This window comes from Marmota flaviventris, chromosome 19 (assembly GCF_047511675.1).
Source record: "Marmota flaviventris isolate mMarFla1 chromosome 19, mMarFla1.hap1, whole genome shotgun sequence".
NCBI lineage: Eukaryota > Metazoa > Chordata > Mammalia > Rodentia > Sciuridae > Marmota > Marmota flaviventris.
This window is the reverse complement of record NC_092516.1, coordinates 24,892,149-24,919,535: the sequence shown is the minus strand read 5'-3', so window position 1 is coordinate 24,919,535 and position 27,387 is coordinate 24,892,149. Positions and strand designations below refer to the sequence as shown.

General features: G+C 36.7%; 1 protein-coding gene across 4 annotated transcripts in view; it reads left to right on the top strand.

Moving 5' to 3' along the window:
- Auts2 (activator of transcription and developmental regulator AUTS2) overlaps nucleotides 1-27,387 on the top strand; it is a 1,136,204-nt gene that overhangs the window by 513,788 nt on the left and 595,029 nt on the right. For all 4 annotated transcript variants that reach the window (XM_027948695.2, XM_071605467.1, XM_027948694.2 and 1 more), the window contains exon 3: nucleotides 21,701-21,802. In XM_027948695.2, the coding sequence (XP_027804496.1) occupies nucleotides 21,701-21,802 (102 nt within the window). The remainder of the gene's footprint in view (nucleotides 1-21,700; nucleotides 21,803-27,387) is intronic.

Here is a 27,387-nt window from a genome sequence, read left to right as displayed (position 1 = left end):
TTGAAAGTAGCAAAAGAAACACAAAATATATTTGCTTTATTTGAAAGTTAAAAACCTTCTGTGTCTATTTTGCTCTCCCCCTTTCCCTCTAGCCCTTCCTAGGCATCCCAAATTGAGCAGTAAAACAAAAGTTTGGAGGTATCATAAGACACTGCACAACTTGTACTCTATAGGAGACATGGAGTTTTGGATCTACATTTTGCTTGTGACTCATTAAGCTATACAGAAAAGAGTCATTGGTAGTCATGCATGACAGTACCTTATCTTCAGAGCTTGCCAGCATTTGAAAGTTTGAGAGACAATGGAGAAATAAAAGGGAGGCGAGATTTATAGTTAGTGAGTTCAAGTTGCTTTTTTCCACCTTGGAATTCTGCCCATCTTATTAAAAGTTCTTTAGTGAAACAAAATGCAGTGGTAGTTTGGAGAAATTATGGATACTTTCCAGGAGCCTGGTGTGTGTGTTGGGGGTGCGGGGGGAGCTTAGAAGTCTGTAAGCCTTCTCCCCTGGTTGCAGTTAGGAAGCCAGTTGACAGTATAATAGGCTTTTGGAAGTGGGTGCAATGGTTTGTGTGTTCTGTTTGATGTTGCAAATACCAAGCCCTCAGGGAGATCTGCAAAGAGGATATTCTCTTCTTAAAGAAAGGAAAAGATTAACCTGAAACGTGAACTGAAAAACTCCCGAATTCTGAAGGACTTAGGTGCATCCAAGAAAGAATCTCATTTACTTATTTGGAAATATTATTTGGCAAGCTGCCTGCTGTAGACAAGCAGAAGGCTGGGCAAATATTTTTTTAATGATTTTGATTAATGAAAGGCTATCTCCACTAGACTTGAGCGGATTAAATCAAGATTTAAGAGAGAGAGAGTGTGTGTTCATGTGGTTAGGACTTCCTTTGTAGACATGTGGCTACTCACACAGCAGTCTTGTATCCACTCACAAACCCCTTCTTCCTGTTCTCAGGCATGCTCCTGACCCTTTAAGGAAAGGATTTAACATATTATCTTGGAGTTACTAAGCCAGTTTTTTGATTAAACTGGTTATGTCATTCATAAATACATGCATTCATTTAACAAACATATATTGAGTACTTACTATATGCCAGAACCTGTTAGGCATGTAGGGATATAATGATTAAAATAAGACACACAGTTTCTGCTCTACTATAGTGTAAGCTGATGGCAAGACAGACAGAAGCAACGTAATTGTACAATTAAACATCTACAATTTTTATATTGACTTTGTATTAAATTATTAAGCCTCCACAAAATGCTCTAGACTCTGTGATAGATTTTGAGAATAAAAAGAAGCTTGCCTCCTTTTTCCTCACATCAGTGGTTTACTGTTGTAAAGAATACATTGGGCCAGGCACAGAGTATTCCCAGCACCTCAGGAGGCTGAGGTAGGAGGATTGTGAGTTCAAAGCCAGCCTCATCAACTTAGCAAGATGCTGTGGCTAAATAAAACATAAAATGGACTGTGGATGTGGCTCAGGGTTTAAGTGCCCCTGGGGTCAATCCCCAGTAGTGGGGGAAAAATGATATTCTGGCCATGCTTATTATGGAACCAAGCAAAGCCCCTGTCCGTAGGTGAGCTCTGCTTCAGCTCTGGGTGTTAATTTGGTATATAATTTTAAGGTTGGTGGTAATAATATAATATAATATAATTTAATAATATAATATAATAATATAATTTTAAGGTGGTTGGTAATGAGTGAAAACGAGAATGAGATTTGCCCTTCTTCGTTGGCCTTTCTGTTCTGGTCTGAATGACTTGCTGGTAATTAGGGGTTAAATTGAATGTTGATTCAGGGTTAATCCCTGATCTACATATTGGAGGTCAGCTTCTGCTACTCTTCGGCTACTTAACAATCTTCAGGTCGCTCTTCAGTGTGCAGAACTGTTGGTGAATCTGTACAGGGCAGATCAGGCTGCAGATACCTTAAACTGTTTACTAATGGACACTCTGGAAAATGGGACATCTTAAATAATATGTGGAACCTCATCGTGTATCTAAACATTTTTTAGATGAGCTTTGAAGCTCCCATTAAAAAAAAACAACAAAAAAAACACACACAACTTTCTAATGATTAGCAGGGGCCCAGTATAATTTAAGGTATTCTTTGGAGTTTATAAATATTGCCTCATAAAAAGTCTGAATATAAGGGAACTGTGACTTTAAGTCATTAGAAGCCCAGTGGTTTGATAAAATAACAGGAAACAGACAATTTATTATGAACAGTCTCGGTAGCTCTGGATTATCTATAAAACTTTTACGGCCTTCCCCAAGTGGCAAAAAGCCATAAAACTTGCCTGAATGAGGGACTTGTTAATTTACTTGTTAAAGCAAATTAAAAATTTATAAGTGCTTTTAGGTAAATGAGATCTTCTCTCATTGCTGCCCTTGCGGGGCCCTGGAGTCCTAGGAGGGGAGGGTGGCTATGCTCAGACACCACTGCAGAACAATAAAAGCTATTAAATTGTTCCAGTTTATTACAGCAGAGCGTGCAGCTGTTGCCATGGCTAGCTGTGGGGTACCAGTGGTTGACAGCCTGGAGTTTCACTAGATACTCTGTCTCACTCAAAAGGGAAAAAGAAAACATCCAAGAAACAAGATGGTGTTTTACCTTTGCCATTCACCAGTTGCTGATGTTGTACATGATATTTTATGGCTTTTAACTATATTTTTCTGAACTATATTTTTCAAAGGTTGTTGGTACTTGTAACTTCTAATCTATCATGATGCCTTTTCACCTTTTACTTCATGGATAAAGACTGGCATTAGGCTGCTTTTAGAACCTCATCAACATTTATAGAAAAATCTCTTTACCTTTCTTTCTATTCTTCAACTAGAAGATAAGTGAGTATCTGGTATGTCCTTGTTTATTCAGCTCCAAAAATTACACAATGAATATTTTTTTTAATTTACACATGACAGCGAATGCATTACAATTCATATTACACATAAAGAGCACAATTTTTCATATCTCTGTGTGAGATTTTAGTGGGTGCTATGGATCTGCACAAATATACAAAGTATATTCACACCAATTTGTGTCTTCATACATGTACTTTGGATAATGATGTCTATCTCATTCCACCATCATTTCTAACCCCCTGCCCCCTCCCTTCCCCTCTTACCCCTCTGCCCTTTCTGGAGTTCGTCTATTCCTCCCCTGTTCCCCCTCCCTACTCCAGTATGAATCAGCCTCCTTATATCAGAGAAAACATTTGGCATTTAAAAAAAAATATTTGTTGATTGATTGTATATCATCTTCTGAGAGGTGTCTGTTCAGGTTCTTGGCCCATTTATTGATTGGGTTATTTGTTTTTTTGGTATTACGTTTTTGAGTTCTTTATATCCTAGAGACTAGTGCTCAATCTGATGTGTGAGGTGTAAAAATTTGCTCCCAAGAAGTAGTCTCTCTATACACCTCACAGATTGTTTCTTTTGCTGAGAAGAAACTTTTTAGTTTGAATCCATCCCATTTATTGATCCTTGGGGTATATGAGTCATATTAAGGAAGTTGGGGCCTAATCCCACATGATGAAGATTAGAGCCTACTTTTTCTTCTATTAGATGCAGGGTCTCTGGTATCTGATCAGTTTGATTCAGTTTGAGTTGAGTTTTTGCACAATTAATATTTTTTATGAAGAGCCAAAGTTCATAGGTTAAAGCAGATTTTCTGGGACTCTCTCTTGGGTGAAATGTCAACTGAGGTTAAAACTTTGGTTGTAAACATCTTCCTTAGCTTTTGTCTTTTACATTTGTCTGTTTTCTTCTAAAAGGTAACGCTGGAATTAGAGATTTCTGAGTGGTGACTTTGCCTGTGGGCATTGTTTTTAGCTTAGAGTCTGTAACTCAGAGCATCTTGTCTTTGCCTCCACTGGATGTGCTTCATGGTGCACAGTTTTCTTTATACCATGATGCCATCAAGATTTCTGGGAAATTGGAAATTGGTATACTTCTACATTTGACAGAATTTTGACTTAAGTCATTTTGCATTTATAAGTCAGAAAAATATGTCTCAATTACTGATTCTATTTAATGTTAAGTAAAAATGATGGTTATTTCACAAGTTTATTTAAATTCCAAGACCTTTCTAGAAAAGTCAGCTTCTGCAAACTTTTCTCCCAATATTTCCAAACAGTTCATTAGTTTGGAGAATTGAAATGATTAAAAGGCGTAGTTGGTAAAAGTGTTGGTTCTTCTACAGTATTCACTGTTCAGTTACTTACATATATGCCCATAACTCAGATTTGTATTCCATTAAAAATTATATTTTGAAAAGCATATTGACTAGTAAAGCATCAGAGAAAATTGGTGGTTAGAGGAAAAGCAATACAAATAGCAAGCACAAGTGTATTTTAAGTGACATCCCAGGGTTTCAGAAGGCATCAGCTTTCAAACAAAGAGCTTCCTGAACTTAATTTTTTTTAACTTATTTTAATTTGTTAGACATGATGGCAGAATGCAGTTCATTTCATATTACACATATAGAACACAATTTTCCAAGACAATGATTGTATACAAAGTATTTTCACACCATTCATGTCTTATACATGTACTTAGAGTAATGATGTCTACTCATTTCACTATCATTACTCCCCCTTTAAAACAGTTAATTCTCCTTCTGGTCACTATCTTCATTATTTCAGATACATCTCTGCACAGTACCATTGTATGCTATTATATGTCTTTTTCAACTTCATGGGCCTTATATTGCTTCAGGCTTTATATTGTTGGCATTTTGATCATCTCATCTTCATTTGGAGAATCAGCAGAAACAACTGGTTTTATATATCTTTGCACAAATTATCTCTGTACTTAGGGTGTTTTCTGGAACTGATCTTGAATCCTTTATGGATAGAACTTAACTGGATTAACCTATAGTCCTGATCACAAAATTGTGGAGTCAGAGAGATGTAATGGATATGCCATTCTTTTGTTCAAGAGGGCCAAACTAAATTGTATGTACAGACAAAGTGGACAGATTTAAAAATTTTAGAATAGAAATAGCAAATGCCATGTGCCAGAGGTCAATTGCTGAGGAGATCCAGGAAGGACATTGTTACAGTAGGATGATAATGTAGTGTGAAACCCAAGGACAGCTGTAATGAAATACTGGTAAACCTTTCACAGAAAAATACCATGCTTCAAATACATTTGGTTTTCAAAGAGTCAATGTTAGAATTTTAGTGTATATGCTCACTCATTAGTAATATTGATATATGTTGTATAATGATTGCTTAATTGCTAATTTTCTTATGCTAATTGATGTTTTTCTATAAAACCAAATTCTTTAGCTCTTTAAATTTATTGAATACCATCTGGCTTATGAATTTTCATTAGAACTGCCAAAAGAAAAAAAAAGGAGAAAAGATAAAGGTACAAAATTCTCCCCCATTTTTTTCTTAAATAGATCAAAAATATGTGTACATTGTGACTTTCTAATGTGTCTTTAGGGATTTTTTTTTTTTTTTGCAGTGGTGGGTAGGGGGGTTGGAGTAAAACATGGTTCCACTAAAAGTATGTCCTCTCTCAAAGGTAATTTTCTTTCTGTAGCCACCTTCAGTCATCTGTGACAATGATCTCTCTTACTCTTTGTTTTTTTTTCCAAATATTTTTATATTACTTGCCCTCAAAATTATTGGGACAAGTTCCTATTTAAAATATATTTAACCTGATTACTAAGAAAAAATCCTACATTTATTGTTATATTTTTGTAGCAGCTTTATGGATTTATTCTTTTTCAACATTCTGGTTTAAAGATATCATAATCTTTCTGTAGCAAAAGTGTAAAGTAGATGCCCCTTATAGTCTTTGTACAGTGTTTCGTGTGTTTTGGGATGATTTCATTTTACCACTGTCTGCCAGCTCTCAGACACTTACAGGTACATAGTTTGAGTTTCTTTGTTTACATATATTAATAGAATACAGCAGAGTTTTTGTTTGATTATTTTTTAACAAATGGACTTCTCTCCATGCCCTTTTCTACTCTTTTTTCCTCATGATAATTTATTCTAAATACTCAGAGCTAAGCTATAAACCAGATAAGAATTAATTGGCAAAAAAAAAAAAAAAAAAAGGATTCCATCTCTTGGGTCCCCTTCTTCCTCCGGGAGAAGTCTTTTCTGCTGTCCTTTAATAAAGCCTCTACTTTCCACTGTAAAAAAAAAAGAATTAATTGGCACCTGTAGATTTTAGTAAGAAAGCAAATATCCTGTAGTTGATTATAGATTTTTTAAAACTCATCATTATTTTAAAATGTTTTCCCCTTTAGATTGCTAACATAAGTGAAATTCTATTTTTTAAAATATTTTTTAGACATTGATGGACCTTTATTTTTTAATTCATTTATTTATATGTGGTGCTGAGAATCGAACCCAGTGCCTCACAAATGCTAGGCAAGTGCTCTACCACTGAGCCAAAACCCAAGCCCTGAAATTCTATTCTTAATTGCTTGTCTGGGTCTAATATGATCCTCCCCACACTCCCCAAAAAAATCTGTTTTAAAGAGTTCTTCAATTATGAGGCATTATTATAGAATTTAATTTTTAGATTAATACAATTAATATATTAAAATTTGATGCCACCAAATTATGTATTGATCATTTAGAATCAAGAGACATGAGACTGTAATCAAGATATATGTCAGAATGTAAGAATAATTATATGTAATTTGCTAATTGCTTAACATAAATATTTGGTCACTAAATTAGAAAATATTAGAATTTGTTCTTTACCCAGAAGAACAGGCAAGCTGCAATTGACTGTAGCATGTCTTCATTGCCTGTGAATTATATGTTATTGGGGGAGGGGAAGGGGTAGGTGGGGAGGGGGATCACATAATGTTTTGGAAATAATGCAGATTCTGAAATAAAAAAGCCTGACTGTGAATCCTAGGTGTACCTCTTACTATTTGTTTAATGCTGAATTAACATGAACCCTCAGTTAAGCATAAAATGGTAATAATTATATCTGCCTCACAGGTTGCTTTAGAGTGACCTGTAGCAAATAGTAGGCATTGCCTTAAGGGCAGTGAAGAGAGGATTAATCCAGGGATTATCCCTGCTCTAGGCTTAGTGCACCATTGCATTCCTGGGTATTGTGGGTGGGGCATTCATCTCTGACTTTTTGATTCTTTGTGAAGGGGATACATGAAAACTTTCTTTGCTTATTCACAAGGTTTATGTGAAGATTAAATTAGGTAAATGATGTTCAGTTATTTATGAATCTTGTAATAGTTGACAAATGTGTAAGGCATTCTTATCATGATGGAGATGAAAGTAGCCCAATGGGAACTGATAACATTGTCTTAGCTTGCTGGAGCTGAAGTGTGATTCACTCAGTTTGTCTGTGTCATTCTGTGATAGTCGCCTTTCCTTGTTGCCACAGTGGTAGGAGCTTCAGTCTAGGTGATCTGGGATAATCTGAGTCAGAATTTAGTGAGTCATTCAGTGCATACAACTTTTTTAGTAATAGCTGAATGAGAATTCCTGTTGTATATCAAGGATAACGTGGTTTTTGTGGGTGGGTCATAATTAGAAAATTGGATCTGTTCTTAAACTGCAAGTATGTGTGTATTAAAGCCATCATAAGAATAAATTTAAGCCTGATAGTGTATATTATTTCAGTACACATTGGTGAAATAGCCTGCTGATTGCTGATTGAAAACAGTTGTTAATTCTCTACTTCACTAAATTCAGAGTGGAAAAACTTTCCTTAATAAAGAACAGATTGAGGAGATCCAAGACCTTACTGTGTGGGAATTAATGGCATATGCATATACTGGTAGTTAAAAATGTTTCATTAGATGTTAATGTCTTGCTGTGTTTTTAATTGTTCAGGAATTAGCCTCTAGAATATTAAAACCATCTGTTTGTTATCATGATGAAACAGAATGCTTAAATAGTTATTAATTTGTATTTCTTGTCTTTCTGTAAAACTTTGATCTGTTTGGAGTGTAGGGAATTTTAAATGTGAAAGCGAAAAATAAATAATATTAAGGCATAGCAGTGTCCCAAATAGTTGAAGTTTGTCTCTCTTATTTTCTTTCCTGCTGCTGATACTTTATGTGTGTTCTCTCTCAAGGAGGATGAGTTGACTCTTTTTTCCTATAATGTGATAAGAATGGTCACAGAGCAGGATTAATAGTTGTTTAAACTTCAAGCCCACCCTTGCCCATGCTGTTTATTTTACATTCAAGATTAGGACAGACTTTTAGACGAATGAAGGAGAACTGAAATTTTTGTTTCTAAAAATGTCCTTTTGAATGTACTTTTGTAGCATGCTATTTTTAAGTCCTTTGGGTACAAACCAAGGAGTGGGATAGCTGGGTCAAATGGTGGCTCCATTCCAAGTTTTCTGAGGGATCTCCATACTGCTTTCCATATTGGCTGCCCCATGCAGTCCCACCAGCAATATATGAGTGTGCCTTTTTCCTCACATTCTCACCAACACTTATTGTTGTATTCTTGATAGCTGCCAGTCTTTTGCTGAGAAGCAGCTTTTTTGTTTGACTCTAACCCATTTATTGAGTCTTGGTTTTGATTCTTGTGCTATATGTGTCTTATTAAGGAAGTTGGGGCCTAATCTGACATGATGGAGATTTGGGCCTATTTTTTCTTCTATTAGGCGCAGGTCAGATCATACTACAGGGACACAGCCACATCAAATGTTTATAGCAGCACAAGTCACAACAGCTAAATCTGGAACCAAACCAGATGCCTTTCAATAGATGAATGGATAGGGAAACTTTGGTATATGTACACAATGGAATATTACTCAGCATTAAAAGAGAATAAAATCATGGCATTTGCGAGTAAATGGATGGAGTTAGAGAATATAATGTTGAGTAAAGCAAGCCACTCCAAAAATCCAAAGCCCAAATGTTTTCTTTGATATGAGGATGCTGACTCATAATGGCAATGGGTAGGGTGGGAGGAGCATGGGAGAAATGGAGCAACTTTAGATAAGTCAAAGGGGATGGAGAGGAAAGGAGAGGGGTATGGGGTTATGAAAGATGGTGGATGAGTTAGACATCATTACCCTAAATACATATATGAAGACATGAATGGTGTGAAAATACCTTGTGTACAACCAGTGGCTTAAAAATTGTGCTCTATATGTGTAATATGAAATGAATTGCATTCTACCGTAATATATTATATAAGTCAGAATAAATAACTTAATAATAATAAAAAATATATACTTTTCCTACCTCTGTTAATCATCAAGGTCTGTGTTGATGGCTGGTGTGGGTCCTAACTTCCGTTTTTGCCTTGTGACTTGACATAGATTTGTCTTTCTCTGTTTTGATTTTTTAGTCAGTAAATTACATATGATTTAACTTTTTGTGATGCTTAGAAATGTTATATAAAGATTGCATAATTTTAATACACAGTCATTTGAATTGCTTGCTTTTTTGTTTACATGGAGCCTGCGAGATATTTCCTGATCCACTGAGAATATATGTTACCATTTCAAGAGCCCCAAGGAACCTTGCATTTACCAGCCTTTGTTCCTGTGTCGATAGCCAGACATTGGGGTGTTATGTCTTCACCCTCAAAATGAACATCTGAACAATGCCACCTCCTCATTCATTGCCAGGCATGTAGATCTGCAGTAGAGAGAGCTCCTTTACCTGTGCTTGGGATTTCAGTTCACATCTCCACATGGTCCAGCATTCATCTTCTTATGCCTGTGTATGATTTGGAAAAACTATCGACTTCTTTTTTTATGAATTTATGCAAATCAGCTAGAATTATACCTGGTGTTGGAAATTTTACATTTATTGTAAAACTTTACATATTTGCATCTTGGTGAAGTGCCATGTGTTTAGATTAAGAATTATTGATAGTTGGGAAATTTATGATTCTTTATGTAGTTAAGCTTCCTTTATTTACATCATTTGACCCTCATTCACAATTGGATTTTCCCATTCCCCACCTCTATTTTGTCCAGATTTAAAATGGCACATACTTCTTTAAATCTTCTGGATCCAAGTGAAAATCCCTTGCTGTATGGAAGTGAAGTTTGTTACAAACCTTGAGTTTCTAGTTCAGGTGGTGGTAATATAAATTAAGCAATGCGGAAGGGTGTTGGATGTGAGGACCTTCCTATTATGGTGCTGCAATTACCTTTCATAATAGAGTTCTTTCAGGTGGTGTCTTGTTCCTAGGAGTATATCCAATTGCTGAGTGGAGAGTATGCTGGTAGTGGAACTCATGCAAACCCCATCTTTGTCGTGTGACAATAACAGTCTTATATCTCCATGCAAATCATCTTCTCATTAAAAATTTACCCAGGAGACTGTTGATTTATATAACCAACTGGGTTTCTTTCATAAATATTATTGTAGCTGTTCATACTAAGAAGTCAGTGTTTGGTAGTATACATTTTTAAAGTTTTTCACCATTGTAAATATATGTTGGAAGATAGTTTTGTTTTTTTTCTAACTGATTTTTACTAAAATAAGAAAAAGGAGTTTTTTTTTTTTTTTTTTTTAAAGAAAAAGCTTGTTAGGAGGTAAAATAAATAGGATTTTTAAGTACTTCATGTTATCCAAATTACTTAAAAGTGGCTGTTTTATCAGTAACTATGTATAATATTAACAGAGTTATTAACTTCTCTTAGTATATGTTACTAAGAGTTATTAACTTCTCTTAGTAGTGGTTTTTGACCTTTTTCTGAACAAGTACTTCTTAATTCTCAAATTCCAGAATGAAGGTTTCTTAACCTAACTATAATTATATCCTACTTTCCTTTTATTTTACTGTACCTGACTCTCTAAAATATCTTTGTATGATCACATTTGAGAACAAAATCAGTGATAGAACATTTGAGAGAATAAGGAGTCTGAAAGCTGATTTTGTATGCTCCCCAAACCCACAAGTTTACCAGGGCACATGCCTCTCTTCATAGCACTGCACATTCAGTTTCTGCGTTCTTACTGACACGCCTCAGAAAACCAGGTTTTTATGTCCCAGTCACACTCTGATAATTGCTTTAAGGGCCTTTCTGTGAGAGATTTTAAAAAACCATATTAATGTAGCAGATCTTAAAAGATTAGGCATATTGATTAATTAAACAATTAGTTATTGAATAAATTCTAGATAGTGTTTCAAGCTGTGGAGTTAAAATAGTGACTAAAACATACAAATCTTGGTTCTTATGCAGTTTATGATCTAGTTGCAAATGTCATATGATAAGAGGTGTTTGAAGGAGATAAAAGAACTAGCAAATTAAGTGAAAAAGTTTTTGGGGGGAGCTACTGCAAATTTAACCCAGAGGCACTTTCCCATTAAGCTATATCCCCAACCTGTTTGTTTGTTTTGTTTTTTATTTTGAGTCAAGCTCTCACTAAGTTGCTTAGGGCCTCTCTAGATTTCTGAGGCTAGTGCTGAATTGCAGTCCTCCTTTCTAAGCCTCTGGAACCACTGATATGAGTGGAAGCAGGGTTACAATGGTAAATGGAGTGATCAGGGAGGTCCTGACTAGTAAACCACATGTAGAGATCCACAGAAGAAAACGCTTCAGGCCTTCAGACAAATGAGACAGCAGACAGTAAGACCCTGAAGTAGGAACAGGCTTTCTTCAAGAATAGTGGAGGGGAAGCCAGTAAAATTGTTATAGAATGAACAAGGCAGAAAGGAGTAGAAAATGATGGTAGTGGAACTTATGCAAACCCCATCTTTGTCGTGTGACAATAACAGTCTTATATCAAGCTCAACAACATTGAGAAATACAACAGAAGAGCCAGATAAGAGTTGGGGATGCCTTGTAGGCTTCTGTAATGACCTTCATCTTTATTCTGAGGGTGTTTAGTGGATAAACCCTGTAAGATTTTGAAATGAATAAGGACATGATTTGACTTATTTTTACAGGAACACTCTGCCTCCTGGGAGACCTTCACTGAAATACAGGGCAAGGGCACAGCAGGGTAATCACTCAGGAAAGTGCTGTAATGTTCTAGGAAGGAGACATGGTAGCTGTGAGCAGGGTGGTAACCATCAAGGAGTGAAGGTTTTGCCCTAAGCCACTGGAATTGTGAAGTTGTCATTAATAGCTGGAAGCACTGAGAACTTACCTTTGTTTCTAAGTTTGAGGTGACATCAAAGTGGAATTGGAAGGTGCAGCTGGATATACAAGACTGGAATTCTAAAAAGAGATTGGTACTGAAGATAATAAAAGTTAGGCATAGCAAGCACATAGTACGTAAAATCCTGGGCCTGGATGAGATCATCAGGGATGGTTAAGTATATCCTGGGAAAAGACGAAGTTTAAGGACTGTGCCCTGGGTGTTTCGAGTTTAGTAGCCGGAAAGATTTGGAGGACACAGCAGAAGACAGAATGGCCAAAGAGGCTGGGGAGAAGCAGGAGTGGAGAACAGTGCTCCAAGGGTGAGCGAGTGGTTAATCATATCATCTGCTACTGTTAAGTCAATAAGATAGGGACTGAGAGTGTCCATAGCTTTAACATTGTGAAGGTCATTAATGATCAGTACTCGCTTTAAAGATAAGCAAAAGGGACTTTTGTCCTGGGCCATGTTCTAGCCCTCCTTATGCCATTTTCTTTCCCAGAATGGGGGCGGTCCAAGGACCAAGGCACCTACTTGGCACCTGCTGACTGTACCTCTTCTACACCATGCTGATGAGACAAGAATTTTCAGTCAAATACCTTCAATCTGGCTTCTAGGCCCTATATCTATATGCATGTCCTCTTGAGAGTGCTGTACTACACCATGTGGATCTAGCAGGGTTTGGATAAAGTGTGTGATGGAGCCTGGAAGTTGGCTTGGGGTGTCAGCATATGTGTGGGTGAGGTGTCTTCACAGCTACAGGTGGGGAGTAAAGGTCAGCAGGTCAGTGCCGGCTCATTCCATCAAGAAGCCTACAGGGGTACAGAATTCTAAACTAAAATCCAGCCTACAGTGTCATTATGAATATTTACTAAGCAAGAAAGGAGACTTAAGACATATTTTAATCAATGTAATATTAGCTTGATTTACACTTTTAACTACTGACACATTCTGCAAATGCTCTTCGCAGAATGTTGTTGAGCTTGCTAAACATTCTTAGGATATGGAGGGGAAGCTGCCTTGGATTGTGTTAAACAGAAAATGAGAAGAGTAGTGACACTAAATATAGTTTTTTTTTTTTTCAGAATTTCTTGTAAAGAGAATGAAATGGAGATCAGCTAATTTTCTTTTTTATTTTGTTGTATTGTAAAGGTATAAAGTTAACAGTAGACTATTTGTACAAAAGATTGTATTAGTTTGCTAGGGCTACTGTAACAAAATGCCTCAGTGTGTGGCTTAAAAAACAGAAGTTTATGTTTTCACAGTTCTGGAGGCTAGAAGTCCAACATCATGGTGTCCACTTGCTTGTTTCTCCTGGGCTCACCCTGCTTGGCTTGTGACAGTTGTCTCTTTGCTGTGCCCTCCAGGGCCCTTCTCTCTGTATGCCGTATGCTGGTGTCTCTGAGTTCCTTAATCTCTTCTCATTAGCACCCCAGTCAGAATAGCTTGTTGCCTACCTGTCTTGAGTCCATTTTTGCTGCTGCAACAATGAGGAAAGGATCAATAGACATTGATGTGACTCATGGTTCTGGAGGCTGGCAAGACTAGGAGAGCAGTACCAGCATCTGTGAGGACCACGCTCCACAATAGCAAGTCAGAGGCGAGTGGTAAAAAAAAGGACATACTTATATCACACCCACTCAACAGTATCCAGCTTGCTCCAAGATGATGAATTAGTCCATTTTTTAGGGTAGAGCCCTTGTGACCTCCCCCCTCCTCCTTTCACTGGTGCATTGGTGATTGAGTTTCCAGCACTTGAACTCCGGAGGGCACAGTCAGACCATAGCACTACCCCCATAGCTTCCATTTTTCATTTAATTGCTTCTTTAAAGGCCCTGTCTCCAGATATAGTCACATTAGGGCTTCAGTGAAGGTAGTTTTGGTGAACACAATTAGGTCTATCATAGGGATCTGAAATTATTCTAGAACATTCATTTGTAGGGCCCATTCAACCTCTGAAATGTCTGCCATTTTTCAAAAAAGTTGATTCTAGGACTTTCCACACTGATTAAGTTCTGTCCTTATAGAAGTAATATTAGCCTTCCATGAAATAGTCCTTAATTGATAAGTTTAGTGACATGTAAGTTATTAAGATAGTTATGGACAGTGTTTTCTTATAGAAAAACATAAAATAAGTTTTGTAGTTTGTTAATTTTGTGTATTTATCCTTGATAACCAAATAACATTGTTTGCAGATTTCTTTTTAATAATCAGAATCTCATTTTCAGAAAGCTAGAAAATACCAAAGAAGTCAGATATTTGTTCATCAGTTTATTTTTGCATTTCGTATGTATCTTGTATGTGCATTGCTGAGCCTATTTGAAAACATTTATCTTTTTAGTCCACAGTTACCCAAGGAATGCTGAACACCTTCTGTTCATTTCAGCTTTTCTCTTTGACCCCGATGTTGTGCATTCATTTTCCCACTGTACACTTCTTACTGCCTTTCTGGTCCAGACTGAAAGTCAGGTATGTTATCAGGCCTGGGCCAGTGTTGCTCAGCCTGGGAATAGTACCTGAGTAGTGGACTAGATGCAAGTCCCTTGATACGTACTGCTCTGTACACATTCTGCTCTTGCCTTCACATTACAGGGTTATGAAGAAATATCATCATAGCAGACTGGACCAAGTCCTAGAGAGTAGAGTCATGATTCTCTTGATGAGGGGTAGAACATTATCAGGCTATACCTTCTGGGCTGAATGTGTCTATTGTGAAGATATCAAAGTCAGTCAAATTGCTTCTGATATCTTAAGTGCTTCTTATTTATGATTGTGTAGTTAGATTGGTCTTGGTTTATTTTTCTTCTCCTTATTGTGTTAACTTAGTTTTTTTTTTACTATTCTAAATTTCCCCAACCTCCTTTAAATGTTGAATGATATTTGTGTTGGGCAAATAGAACCCCAATAGTTTTCATTTTCAAAGCTAATGGTACAACTTTTAAATCATTATCTCTGTAATAATATTTTAAATTTTTATTTGGAAACATCACTAACACAGATAAACGACTTTCTGAAGTCCCAGCATATCCAAGAATCTTGTCTCTGACTTGGTATTAATGAAACTTTTTAAATTAAATTGGAGTGAATGTATGATACATGGACTTAGTGGCGGTTTCTCCTTTTCTTGTCTTTTTAAGCCCATGGTGGCAGGCAGAATTGCAAAATGATCCTCAAGATACTTATCCCCTGTTTACTTCTGTAGTTAGCAGTGTTGATTTAAGAAAGGTACTTCTGCAAGTTTGACATAATCCATTGAACACAAATCAGAGACCTGACTCTTCTTGGGGCACGGGATTTAGTAGAATGTTTTATTTTCATTAATAAACTGTTTCATTGATATACAAGTTACAAACCATAAATATATTTATTTTTAAGGATAGAAATTAATGAGTTTTAGTAAATTTATACAGTTGAGTCACCATCTTATACTTCAGTTCTTAAACAGTGCCACCACCTCAAAAATTCCTTTGTGCCTATTTGCAAATCAGTGAAATCTTATATTCTTATAGAAAAAAAAATTAGAAGACACATAACTTTTTACATATGATTAAGTTTACTGTGTCTCAGCAGGTTTTTGCAATTGCCTTAACTGAGAAAGTTTCTTCTTAATTCCCCTTTGGAATTTTCTGATTGTCAGATTTGGTTCGGATTCATTCTCTCCCCCCCCTCCCCCCCCCCGCCCCCCGTGTGTGTGTGTGTGTTGTGTGTGTGTGTGTGTGTGTGTGTGTGTGTGGTGGGGGGGGTTATGGTCTGGATGGACTTTGATAATACTTTTTTGAAATTTTAAAATCTTTGGTCATGGTTTGGAAAATATCACAATAGAATAATGTTTATTATAATTTAGAAATCTGACTTTTGTTTCTTATTTTTTGTTGACTTCCGTTGTTATTTAACATATGGTTTTGATGTTTACTTTATTATACCCATTCAGTTTCACTAATTGTTCAAATCTGTGGGTTTTCTTGTGGCGTTTCCATATGTGCCTGTACCGTGCTTAGATCCTGTCTGCTGTCCTGGTACCCTCTTTGCCTTCACTTCATCCCCTACACCTTCCTTCCATAATAGCTCATCACCTCTGTTTTTGTTTGTTTTTATGTACTTTCATATAGAATTCTGTAACCTAAGCCTTGGAAGTGTCTGATGTCTCTGAAATTACTTTCTTTGTTGTAGGTCTTCATCTAGTCATTTATTCTTAAACTGTTTGTCCTTTTCCCAATGCCTTTTCTTAGATTTTTATATTGAACAAATAATTGTGTATCTGTCTTTCACTAATGGGATGCCCTCGTTTTTTTAATAGGAGCTTAATTTAGTCTTTTATTTCCTTATCATTTTGAAAATTTTCCTTCTATCTTGTTATTAACTTTTATTTGAACTGATTTATACCTGATTTGGAAACAATATTATTATTATTATTATTATCATTTGTTATTATTTTTTAACATTACTGGGCTTTAAACTAGGGACTTGTACATGCTGGGAAAGTATCTTACCAATGAACTGTATTCTCAGCTTTTTAAATTTTTATTTAGAGACATGAAACAGGATTTCATTAGATTGTCCAGGCTGGTGTTGAACTTGTGTTCCTCTTCCCTCTGGCACCCAAGTACCTGGTATTACAGAGACATGTGTGATGGAGCCTAAGGCAGATTTTTTTTTTCTTGTGGGGGTGGGATGGGGTGGGGTGGGGGACCAGGGATTAAACTCAGGGGCACTTGACCAGTGAGCCCCATCTCTAGCCCTATTTTGTATTTTATTTAGAGACAGGGTCTCACTGAGTTGCTGAGCAGTCTTGAAGTTGCTAAGGCTGGCTTTAAATTTGCGATCCTCCTGCCTCAGCCTCCCAAACTGCTGGGATTACAGGTGTGTACCACCATGCCTGGCTAAGGCAGTTATTTTTAATATTTAAATCTTACTGATGGCTATTTTTAGTTTATCAAATACCTAAAACTCTTTCTCTAACTATTGAATAAACAACATAAGCTCTGATTATAAGATTGTGGAGAAAAGTTTGCACAGTTCTTGGCTCTGTCTAATGTCTATAATTTTTTAGCTTTTATACAGAACTGTTGTGCATTAAAAAGTACAATGTAATTTTAACTTTGTGTGTGTGTGTGTGTGTGTTTACTGGGGTTTAACCTAGGGCACTCTACCCCTGAACTGTATACCCCTAACCCTTTTTAATTTTTATTTTGAGACAGGCTTTCTCTAAGTTTCTAGGCTGGCCTCGAACTTAACATCCTCCTACCTCAATCTTGCTACTTGCTGGAATTACAGTCATGCCTCCATGCCTGGCTAGTTTTAATTTCTTGAAAAAAATATTTTTATTGAACCTTATAATTTTTATAGTCGTTATTATGTTAGCTTAATTTTGATAAATCAGCTTTTCTACTAAGTACTTCAGTTTGGTTCATGGATCTTTTATCTAAAATACCCTTTAAAGCTTCAGGAATAAAAGAGTTCAAATATAACCCAATCCATGCAACTGTTCCCATTTGGAGACAATTTTATTTTGACAAAGAAAAATATCTAATTTTTAGATTCTGTTTTTTAGATTAAATACATGCTGATTTGGTGGGAGTAAAGTCTGAGTGAATTAAGTTTTTTCATTGACAATAAGAAAGGTTTTGAGCTTATTAATGCATTTTAAAATATTATAAAAAGAGTTCATTTAGATTTATACAGGAAAACTCAATAGTTCAAAGTAGGATATGTACTGCTCTGAGGAACTGTAAGTGTGGAAAGAGATTAATTTTGGACACTTCTTTGTATTTCACTGCAGAACTTATAATTTCTGGGCATAGATATCACTTCCACATAATTTATCCTTCTGTAGATTTTTTTAATGGATCATTGACACCTTCTGGGCAAATCTACCACCTTTTTTTGAATTTTCTATACCTGTGCTGAAAAAGAATGACTCCCACTTTCTTATAGATGTGTACAGAATTGCTTCACTCTTATGCAGTTCAAGGTGATGTTTACTTGTAGTGATAAAACAATGGATTGTTATTTTCCTACTTAGCCATTAATACCATTAGTACTATAATGGGAACTGTTTGTGCATTGTATTTAGCATTATTATAAAACTGCTGTTGACAATGAAATCTAATAAAAAAACAACTGACTACTTATAGTTTTATAAAGAAGTTTCTAATTGATAGTATTACTGTCACTTATGCCAGATACTAGCTCTGTCTACCTTTTGTTGTAGATATTTTGATCTAATTCTGGTACTTGAACTATGTAGTATTCAGGTGGGGTAAAAATTTTCAAATCAGAGAATTGGTTATAATAAACAAAGGCCCGAGGTATCTAAGAGCTGATAGTAAGAAATCAGTTACATCAGTGATAGCAAGTGCCGCCAGAGATACTTGGACAAATCAGTGCAGACAGATGAATTTTCCTAAGGTCTTTAAGCGTTTAAGCCAGCACTGGCCTTTGCAATGTCTCTGCGATGCCAGTTATACCTGGGAATTTCAGGTAAATGATGACAACTTCTGAGTTAGTCGTGCTACTCCAAATAATCCACTGAATGTGGCTAAAAATGCCAATTTTAAAATATATTCATGGGATTAGGAATGAACATGTCTTGCCTGAAATCTTATGGTTTAGCTTTAGTACTTACTATAGTCAGTCTATGACTTTGAAATATTGAGCTGTCTGACAGCTTAAAATCCTAAATTTCCTTTAAACTTGAGCCTGGCTTTGGAGGAGAAAAGTGTAGCATTGGTGGATTTTATATAAGACCCTTCTAAGGGAATTGACTTGTGTGCCTTTGCTCGCAGGGCACTGAGAATGCTAGCAAGCTGCTTTCTCAAGTCTTTGGTGTTTCCCGTAACCTAGATAAGCATTTAGTCAGATTCCTTACATCAGGGCCACTGAAGTCTTATTAAGATCAACCTTATTAAGATCAACGTTTTGTTTTCTTGAAGAGGCATGGAAAGGCCCCAAGTCCAGGCGTTGATAAGCCAGTTACATATTAGGAAAAGCCTGGATGCCCTTATATCGTTAATTCCTAGTTGGATGTATATTTCTCGAGAATCTTAAGTTGGGTGGCTAAGTTTTATGAACATCGCCTAACAAGCTGCTCAGGAGAGTGAGGCAGGAAGTTTGCAATTAGTTTGCTCACTAGGCAATTTAGTGAGCTCTCTTTTCAAAACAAAATTTAAAAGAGAACTGGGGATACAGCTCATAGGTAAGATACGTCTAAGGGAATTGACTTCTAAGGGAGTAGCACTTGTGTGTCATGTGCTATACCCTGTATTCAAACCTTAGTACTGTGGGGAAGAAAGATTAAATAAATCCATAAGTAAGTACAATGAAAATTAGAACAGTAGGTAGTAGAAACATAGGTTAATTTAGCTCTAGATTTTGCCTACTTTTAAGCACAGCACATGCTCTCTGCTTCTTCATCCATACACTGCAGATAGTTCTATCCACAATATTTAAAACTCACTGTAAAACAAGAGCTCTTGGTATTACTTATGAATTAGGGGGCCCCACACCACATACAGAGTTTCTTATCAGTGTAATTATTATATCAGTGAAGTTTTGGGGATTTGAAAGTATATTATAATTATTAGAGGCATTTATTGAAGGATGATGTGGTAACTGAACATTGAAGTTATATTTTTTAAAATGAATATAGAAAGAGCTCTTCAAAGATCATAATAGAGAAGATCTGAAATTTTAAAAACAACTTGATCACAGAAGCATAGAGTGGATATGGGTGAACATTCCAGACAGAAGTGGTCTGATATGGAAAAGCACGGGGCAGGAAGGGACATGGAATTTCAGATTGAGTGAAGGTGATGTTCATTTTAGAAAAGTACTCTCTATATTATATGTTTTATAAAGGTGAAAATTTGAAAAGACAATACCTGTCCTTTAATCACATAGTAATAAGAAAGGGCTCATGTGTCTTGCACTTAAATTAACTTAGAATTAGAAAGTTTAACATTAGCTTGGAAGAAAATTAAGCATTTTAGGCTCAGGGGAAAAGAAAGTAAAATCAGCATGGCTTTATGTGCTCCATTATAGAAGACTTCCTGGAAGAAGAGATTTTTTTGAAGAAAGTAATAAAATGAATTTATAGAGAGGTTGGTTAAAAGTGAAAAAAATAATGCTGTATTGTGGGATGTGGGGAAGCTCTCTGTGGATAGTGCCACCATAAGGGGTTTGAGCATTATATAAGAGGCTTGTTAAAGGTACAACATTGTTAGTTCAGACTCATTCTCCATTCATCTTGGTTCCATTTTCACACTTGGCTCCAGAGCTACTTGGAAACCTATAGGCAAACGTTTGCTACCTGTTGACTGTTTTGCTGTTTAAATTTCCATTATATCTAGAAAAACTGAGCTTGTATTTGGAGACTGTCTATGTTCTCATCCATGTACCCCTGTGTCTTCCTGTTTTCTCCTAAAGGGGACCTCTTTTCAGATGAGACTCCTGACCCTTTCCTGAATGATGCTTCTTTTGCTTTTGTACCACCAAAAAGTTGTCTTTCCCTTTCCTGTCACCCAAATGAGTCCAAATCCTTCTTTAAAATCTAGGGTTTCCAAAAATATCCACTTCTCTTTTGTCACCAGCTACTTTTTTGATTTGCATTTAGTAACTATTTCATTGTGTATTTACATTTATCTTCGTCTTGCTAGAATGCAGACATGGTAAAGGGCTGTATCTAGTAAATTTATGCTTCCCGTGTCTTTGCATCACTCAACCATGTGGTTGGTGATGGCATCATAGACCATTGTTCCATGTATGTGTGACTTATGGACTTAGATGGGCCAGTGATTTTCAATTCTCTGTGTTCATTCCTTTTTAAAGGAAAATCAGAGCCTGGTAGTAAAAGTCAAGAGCTGGCTAATGTGTGGAAAGTTCTAGAATATGAATATGAAGTTCACTTGATAAGGTCAGAAATTTCTCCTTTCTTTTTTTCTTATTTTGTCTAGCACTGTATCCACAGCACTTGGTCCCAGCCCCGTGGTGGCACTGAGTGTGTATTTGTTGAATGAATACTGATTTCACTACTGAAATTGTAGGCATTAATTGGTACTTTTAAGTAACCCTGCAAAAGACCTCCAGAGTGTGTTTCAAACAATGTCAGCAATGTCTTCTCAGTGCTTACAGGGCAGCCTCACAGCCTCACATCATTTTTCCTAGCAAGAGAAACCTTGTTTGTTGTCCTGTTTTATTGTTTCTTTGGGAAGAAAACAGAGGTAATAGAGTGGGAAATCGTAGTTGCTGTGATCTAGCTTTCGTTTCTTCCATGTTTTGGTCTTTTTATTATTGAAAGGAGAATCACATTGAAATAGAAGAAAAATTTCTGAGAGGTTACTTCCCAATTCATGGCCCAGGTTAGGCCTTTGGGATGTTTGTTCAAGGCTTGTTCATTCCTTCTCTATAGTGCCATTTCGTGGGAATTTTTTCTGCCTGTCCTACTTTCTGCTGCCCTGCTTCCCATGGTATCTTGCTGTGCAGTGTTCAGAAACTGAAGAGAATGTTACGATCAACACCTTAAATTGTTCCCTCTTGACAGGGCTTGAAGATCAGGGGCTAAGAAATATTGATGTGAGGATACCACTGACTTTTTCCTTTTCACTCTTTTCTTTTTCCTTTAGCTCAAGCCAGGGCAGAACAGCTGCAGGGACAGTGACAGTGAGAGTGCCAGTGGAGAATCCAAGGGCTTCCAACGGAGCAGCTCCCGGGAAAGGCTCAGTGATGTAAGTTGAATAAAAAAATGAACAAAACCACGACAGTGTGCAGTCTTGCTTCCAGCCTCACTTAGTAACCACCCCTCCCCTGTAGATCAGGCTGTGTGCTCAAGTTTTTGCAGCCTACACTTTCTTGGTATGTACCTTTTTAAAACTTGTAGATGTTATTCTATAATGTAGTTTGATCTAAAATGTGTTTTAACAAATTATAAAGTAGTTGGGAATATTTATTACCTTAGAAACAACAGATTACAAAGAGAAGTGGTAACAGTTTTATTATTCATAAATAATAACTTTATTAGTAACAAATGAAGCGGTCAAGGCAGTATCATAACTAGGAGATGACATCATTTAGCTATTGGCCTTTTGTCATTTCTTCTCCTAGGAAATCAGTAACAATCCCTTATTGTCATTTCTTTCCTATTAGAAGAAGTAGCTACTTATTTGGTAAGAGAAGGAATTACATTTAATGATGGATTTCTATGGGACCTTATGAGAGTAAACTGTACTGCTGGAGGGGCCCATCACCTGCTAGATTTGGCACTAACCCTTCTCCAGCATCCCATCCACTGCAGGGCTGGTTCCCCTCTGTTCTCCTGAGAACCATCTGTTCCTCTTTGGACTACCTTGCCTTCTGCCCTTATGCACCATATATCACCATTCTTTGCCCATTTTTGTTTCTGAGAGCAAGACATGGAAACTATTGTAAAAGGATCAAGTGGAGAGAAATTTTTATTGTTGATACCAACAAAGGCAATATTAGCAGGTTAAGGAAATACGATGAAAGATAAAGAGACCAGTTCAGAATGCCTGAATGTGGACAAAGAGCAACAGGTATTATGTGTAGTGAGGAGAAAAATCCTTCATCTCTAGTCTTATTTTTTCCTATCTGCTTGAAAGCAGTGGTTTAATTACAGTGTGCAAACTATCCATCACATTAAAGGAAAAAATGTTAATGCTTATTTTTTATGAGAGAAAAGTTAAACTTTACTAATATTCACTGTAATGAGCAGGAATAGTTGATATGTAATTTTTAAACATGTGTATCTTAGAAATGTATGCTCAAAACCTTTTTACTGAGAGGAGATTGGCTAGTGTAAAAGCTTGTGCAGACTACTCAGCCATTCCCTATGATAATACTACATTCATCTCGTTCTCAGTTAAAGCAGACAACTCCAAGACACAGCCACTTTCCTATGTGTCTCGGGAAAATTTGTGATGTTTAGAGTGAAATTTGGTGTATAGAACATCAACTTCTTATAAGAATTAAGTGAATTAAGCAAAGCATTTCAAATAAGTTGGTTATAGTTGATTATTTCCACTTCTAATGTGGCATAATGTCATTTATATGAATACTAACTTACTGAGTACTAACTCAGTCTTTTGTTCTGAATATGAGTATATTATTTGTGTAAGAATATATTAGTGTGTGTTCTTATGTTTCATTAACTTTGTGATAGAAGTATATAATGATAATCTCCAAACCTAAGTTGTTAACGATAGTACTTCCCTTCTGAGATTTTGTTATGCTTTTAATGTGAGGTCTTATTGGCACAGAGAATTATTCCCAAGTTACTTGGTCAGATTTTCTTCTTACATTGGAAAAATGAAAGCCATGTCAATTGAGGAGATAAGAGCACAGTCACTGAGATCTTTTGACTGTTACTCTGACCTCACTTCTCATTAACTCAAAAAAATTTGCAAAAGACCATCCCTGTCAACGAATAGAGAAAATGAATATTACTAAGGTGTCAACACTACCTACCATCAGCTATTTACAGAGTCGGCATCGTACCCATCTCTTTTTTGTTTTGCAAAAATAGAAAAGCAGATCCTCTAAAGCATATGGAATGGTTTTAGCTCCTGAATTGCCAGAATAATCTTTTAAAGGGACAAAATTAGAGGACATGCCTATCCAGTACAAAGCTCAGTAATCACAACAGTGAGGCACTGCCACAGATGCGCGCGTGCGCGCGCGCACACACACACAAATGTGTACAAATATACATATACATAGTCTGTATGGAATAGACCTGAGAATTTTGGATATGAACCCATACTTGTAAGTTCAATTGATTTTGGAGAAGATTACTGTTTTAGTCAGTTTTTTCCTGCTGTGACCCAAAGACCTGAATAATTTTAGAGGAGGAAGTTTATTTTGCTCATCGTTTCAGAGGTCTCAGTCCATAGTTGGCCAATATCATTGTTCTGAGTTCAAGATGAGGCAATATCATGGTGGGAGAGTATGGCAGAGGGAAGAAGCTCAGGACATGACAATCAGGAATCAGAGAGAGGGACTAAGCTCAGCTCACCAGGGACAAAATATATATACCCCCAAAGCATGCCCCTGATGACCCACCTCTTCCAGCCTCACACTGTCTATCTACACTTATCACCCAGCAACTCCATTCAAGTGGATTAATAAAGTGATTGGGTTAAGTCTCTCATAACCCAATAATTTTACCTCTAAACTTTCTTGCATTGTCTCTCACATGAGCTTTTGGGAGACCCCTGATATCTAAACCATACCAAATACCAAGTCTGTTCAATGGGGGAAAAATTTCCTCTTCAAAAGCTGCTGTTGGGACAGTTGGGTTTCCACCTCGAAAAGGATGAATTTGGATCTCTACATCACACCATGAACAACAATAAACTCAAATGGATCTGTTTCCCAAACATAAGTGCATAAACAGTGAAACTCTTGGAAGAAAACCCAGAGATAAATCTTCATAACCTTGGATGTTACATCAAAGGCATGAACAATAGAAGAGAAGTGGTGACATAATGGGACATAATCAAAGTTTAAAACTTTGGTGCATCAGAGGGTATTACCAAGAAAGTTAAAAGACAATATATTCAGTGGGAAAAATATTTGCAAATCATATAATTGATAAGTGTTTAATGTCCAGAATATGTAAAGAAATCCTGCAACTGAACAATTAAAGGACAGCCTGATTAAAAAATAGGGAAGAACTTGGGCTGGGGTTGTGGCTCAGTGGCAGAGCACTTGCCTAGCATGTGTGAGGCACTGAATTCGATTCTCAGCACCACGTATCAATAAATAAAACAAAATGTCCATTGACAACTAAAAAAATATTTTTAAAATAGGTAATAACTTGAAAATATTAGTAAATGCATCAGAAGATTGTCTTAATTATTAATCATTAGAGAAATATCAAAATTGAAAGGAGATACCTCTCTACACCTACTAGAATGGGTATAACTTGTACACAGTTAAGGTCTTCAGGCAAGAAATATGGAAGCCCTCTCTTATTAGAAATGGGGGAGGGCAGAAAGTTAAAATGAAGTTTATCAGTGAAGAATTGTTCTGCAGTGTGTTTGATACTGTACCACTGCCTATCTGCCTTTCTAGGACTTCTCCTGTAACATGAGAAAGCAGTATCAATTTCTAAATATGTGTCAATAAATGAATAATTAACAATAAATCTTCAACTATAAAAATGTTGTTTGTAAACATTTATTTTGTTTTTGTAGCATAGTATGTTGGTGCCTGTGGTTTAGAGGTGCTTGTGTAATTTCTGATTTGTTAAATTATTGAAGTTTTCAAATATTTGTAGCTGTATTTTTAGATGGGGACTTAGATTGAGCATACTTGATCAAGATGCTTTACTGGAACTTTTTGATAGCAAAGCTCCTAGGTTATATGATCCTTGTTATGAATGTCAGTTATACCCTGGCCTCTCTGTTGCTGGTAACTTCTTATATCCATACTTTTATGGTGGGGCTCCTATTGGTGATCAGGAGTAGTGTCCCAGGAATACAAGGCCATAGCCAGAATCTTGGAATTGAAGGACTGAACAAAGAGACATATCTTTATTTCATAAATGTTACTTTTGTTCAAATTCTCCAGCTATAATTGAAGGGAGCTAGCAAGTAGTCAAGAAAGATGTGGGGAAAGAGTAAGACAGGAGGAAATGCCAGTGTCCCGAACATTTGATAAGGTAGCATGGAAGAGAGGTTTTGATAAAGTTGTCTGCCAGGATCAGAAATCAAAACAGAATGCTGCAAATCTCTTCCCTTAAAAAAAAATAAAAAGAAAGAAAGAAAGAAAATGGTGAGTATAGAGGGTTGGCAAATGTGGATAGCCTCTGGTTCTGAGGTTCTATATAGCTTCTAGCAAATGCTGGAGCAAATTCTAGTAGACCTTTAACATACGTGAGGATCTAGTGTCTGTTTTCCTTCATGTGTCTGTCTGTGCTCGTTGGTGGGAGGGGGTTATAAGGCAGGGTGCTTAAATGCTTTGTTGCATTATGTTAATTCCTCAGCAGTGCAATCAAATTCATGTCGTAATTAAAGCTGTCAGTTGGAAGGCAAGCCAATCGCCACGAAAGCACAGCATAACAAATGAAGTGAAATGATTCTGCGTGTAGCTATACAATGCTTCACCAGGCATGAAATTAAATAAGTAATTTGATGTTGACATCAGAAATTGAAATGATACCCACTGTTCCCTCATTCAGTTAGACCTGCATAAACAACAGCCAGAACAAATATGCACAACAAAGCCCTCTTCTCCACCTAGCTCCCTGAGTAATGTACAATATATATGCAAAATGAGCATAACAGAGCTTTCCTAGACCTGAAGGATGTAATTTTCTTTGGTATACAATAAGATGAAGTGTACGTGGGGGTGGGGAGGTGGTTGTGGAAGGGTACTTTTCCTTCTGGAATAAAATACATTTGCAGGAAGCAGGGTGAATGAAATAAACAAATCCCATGTTCTCTCTGAGTAATTCATCCTAAAATGAGTTTACTTCCCAGGGGCATGACTCCAGGCTGGTGGAGACCTAACTTGGCTTTTGCCTTCACCTGTTACATGGAGGCCTGAGAGTGCTGAAAACATGTGACACTGTCACATGGTTAATCACTGTGTGAGAGGCTGTCTCCATGACTACCGTGAATCTTTTTTTTTTTCATACTGCTATGAGATCAGGATTGGAGCAGGATTTCTAAGACTTGAGTCCAATATGCATGACCATGTCTGTGCTGCTTTATTGCTCTGAGCTTGTCTGAAACACTCAGGTGAAGAAAGTTCTCTGGACCCCGATTTAGTAATGCCCTGAATAGTGCTATCTTTGCTTCATGTGGACACTGTTACAACTCCATCTTTCCTTCTCAAATAGCTTAGAATTAAAAGAGAAAAAATCACATCTAATGTATTTGGGGATGTTTAGTTCTCCTGAGCCTTTTTTCTGTATACAGTCTGTCCATTCATTTATTCATATGTTGACTCAACAAATGCTCACTTGATGCATCTTGTGTACAAGACATTGTGATGTGCTGTGAAACAAAGAAGGATAAACCTGCTGGTCCTTCCTACCTGTGGTTCATAGACCAAGAGGCAAGACTTGTTGGTAGAAGAGATAAAAGTGAAGGGAAAGACTATTGCATCAGGGTTGAGGTCAGGATGCTCCAGAAAGGTGGAACACCTGACCTCGTACATGAGACACAAGGCCTGGCTGGGGCATAACTTTGTAAGGAGAAGTTTTAGGAAAAGCACATAAAAAGAAAAGATACTCAGCTGGGTGCAGTGGCACATGCTGGTAATCAGAGCAACTCTGGAGGCTGAGGCA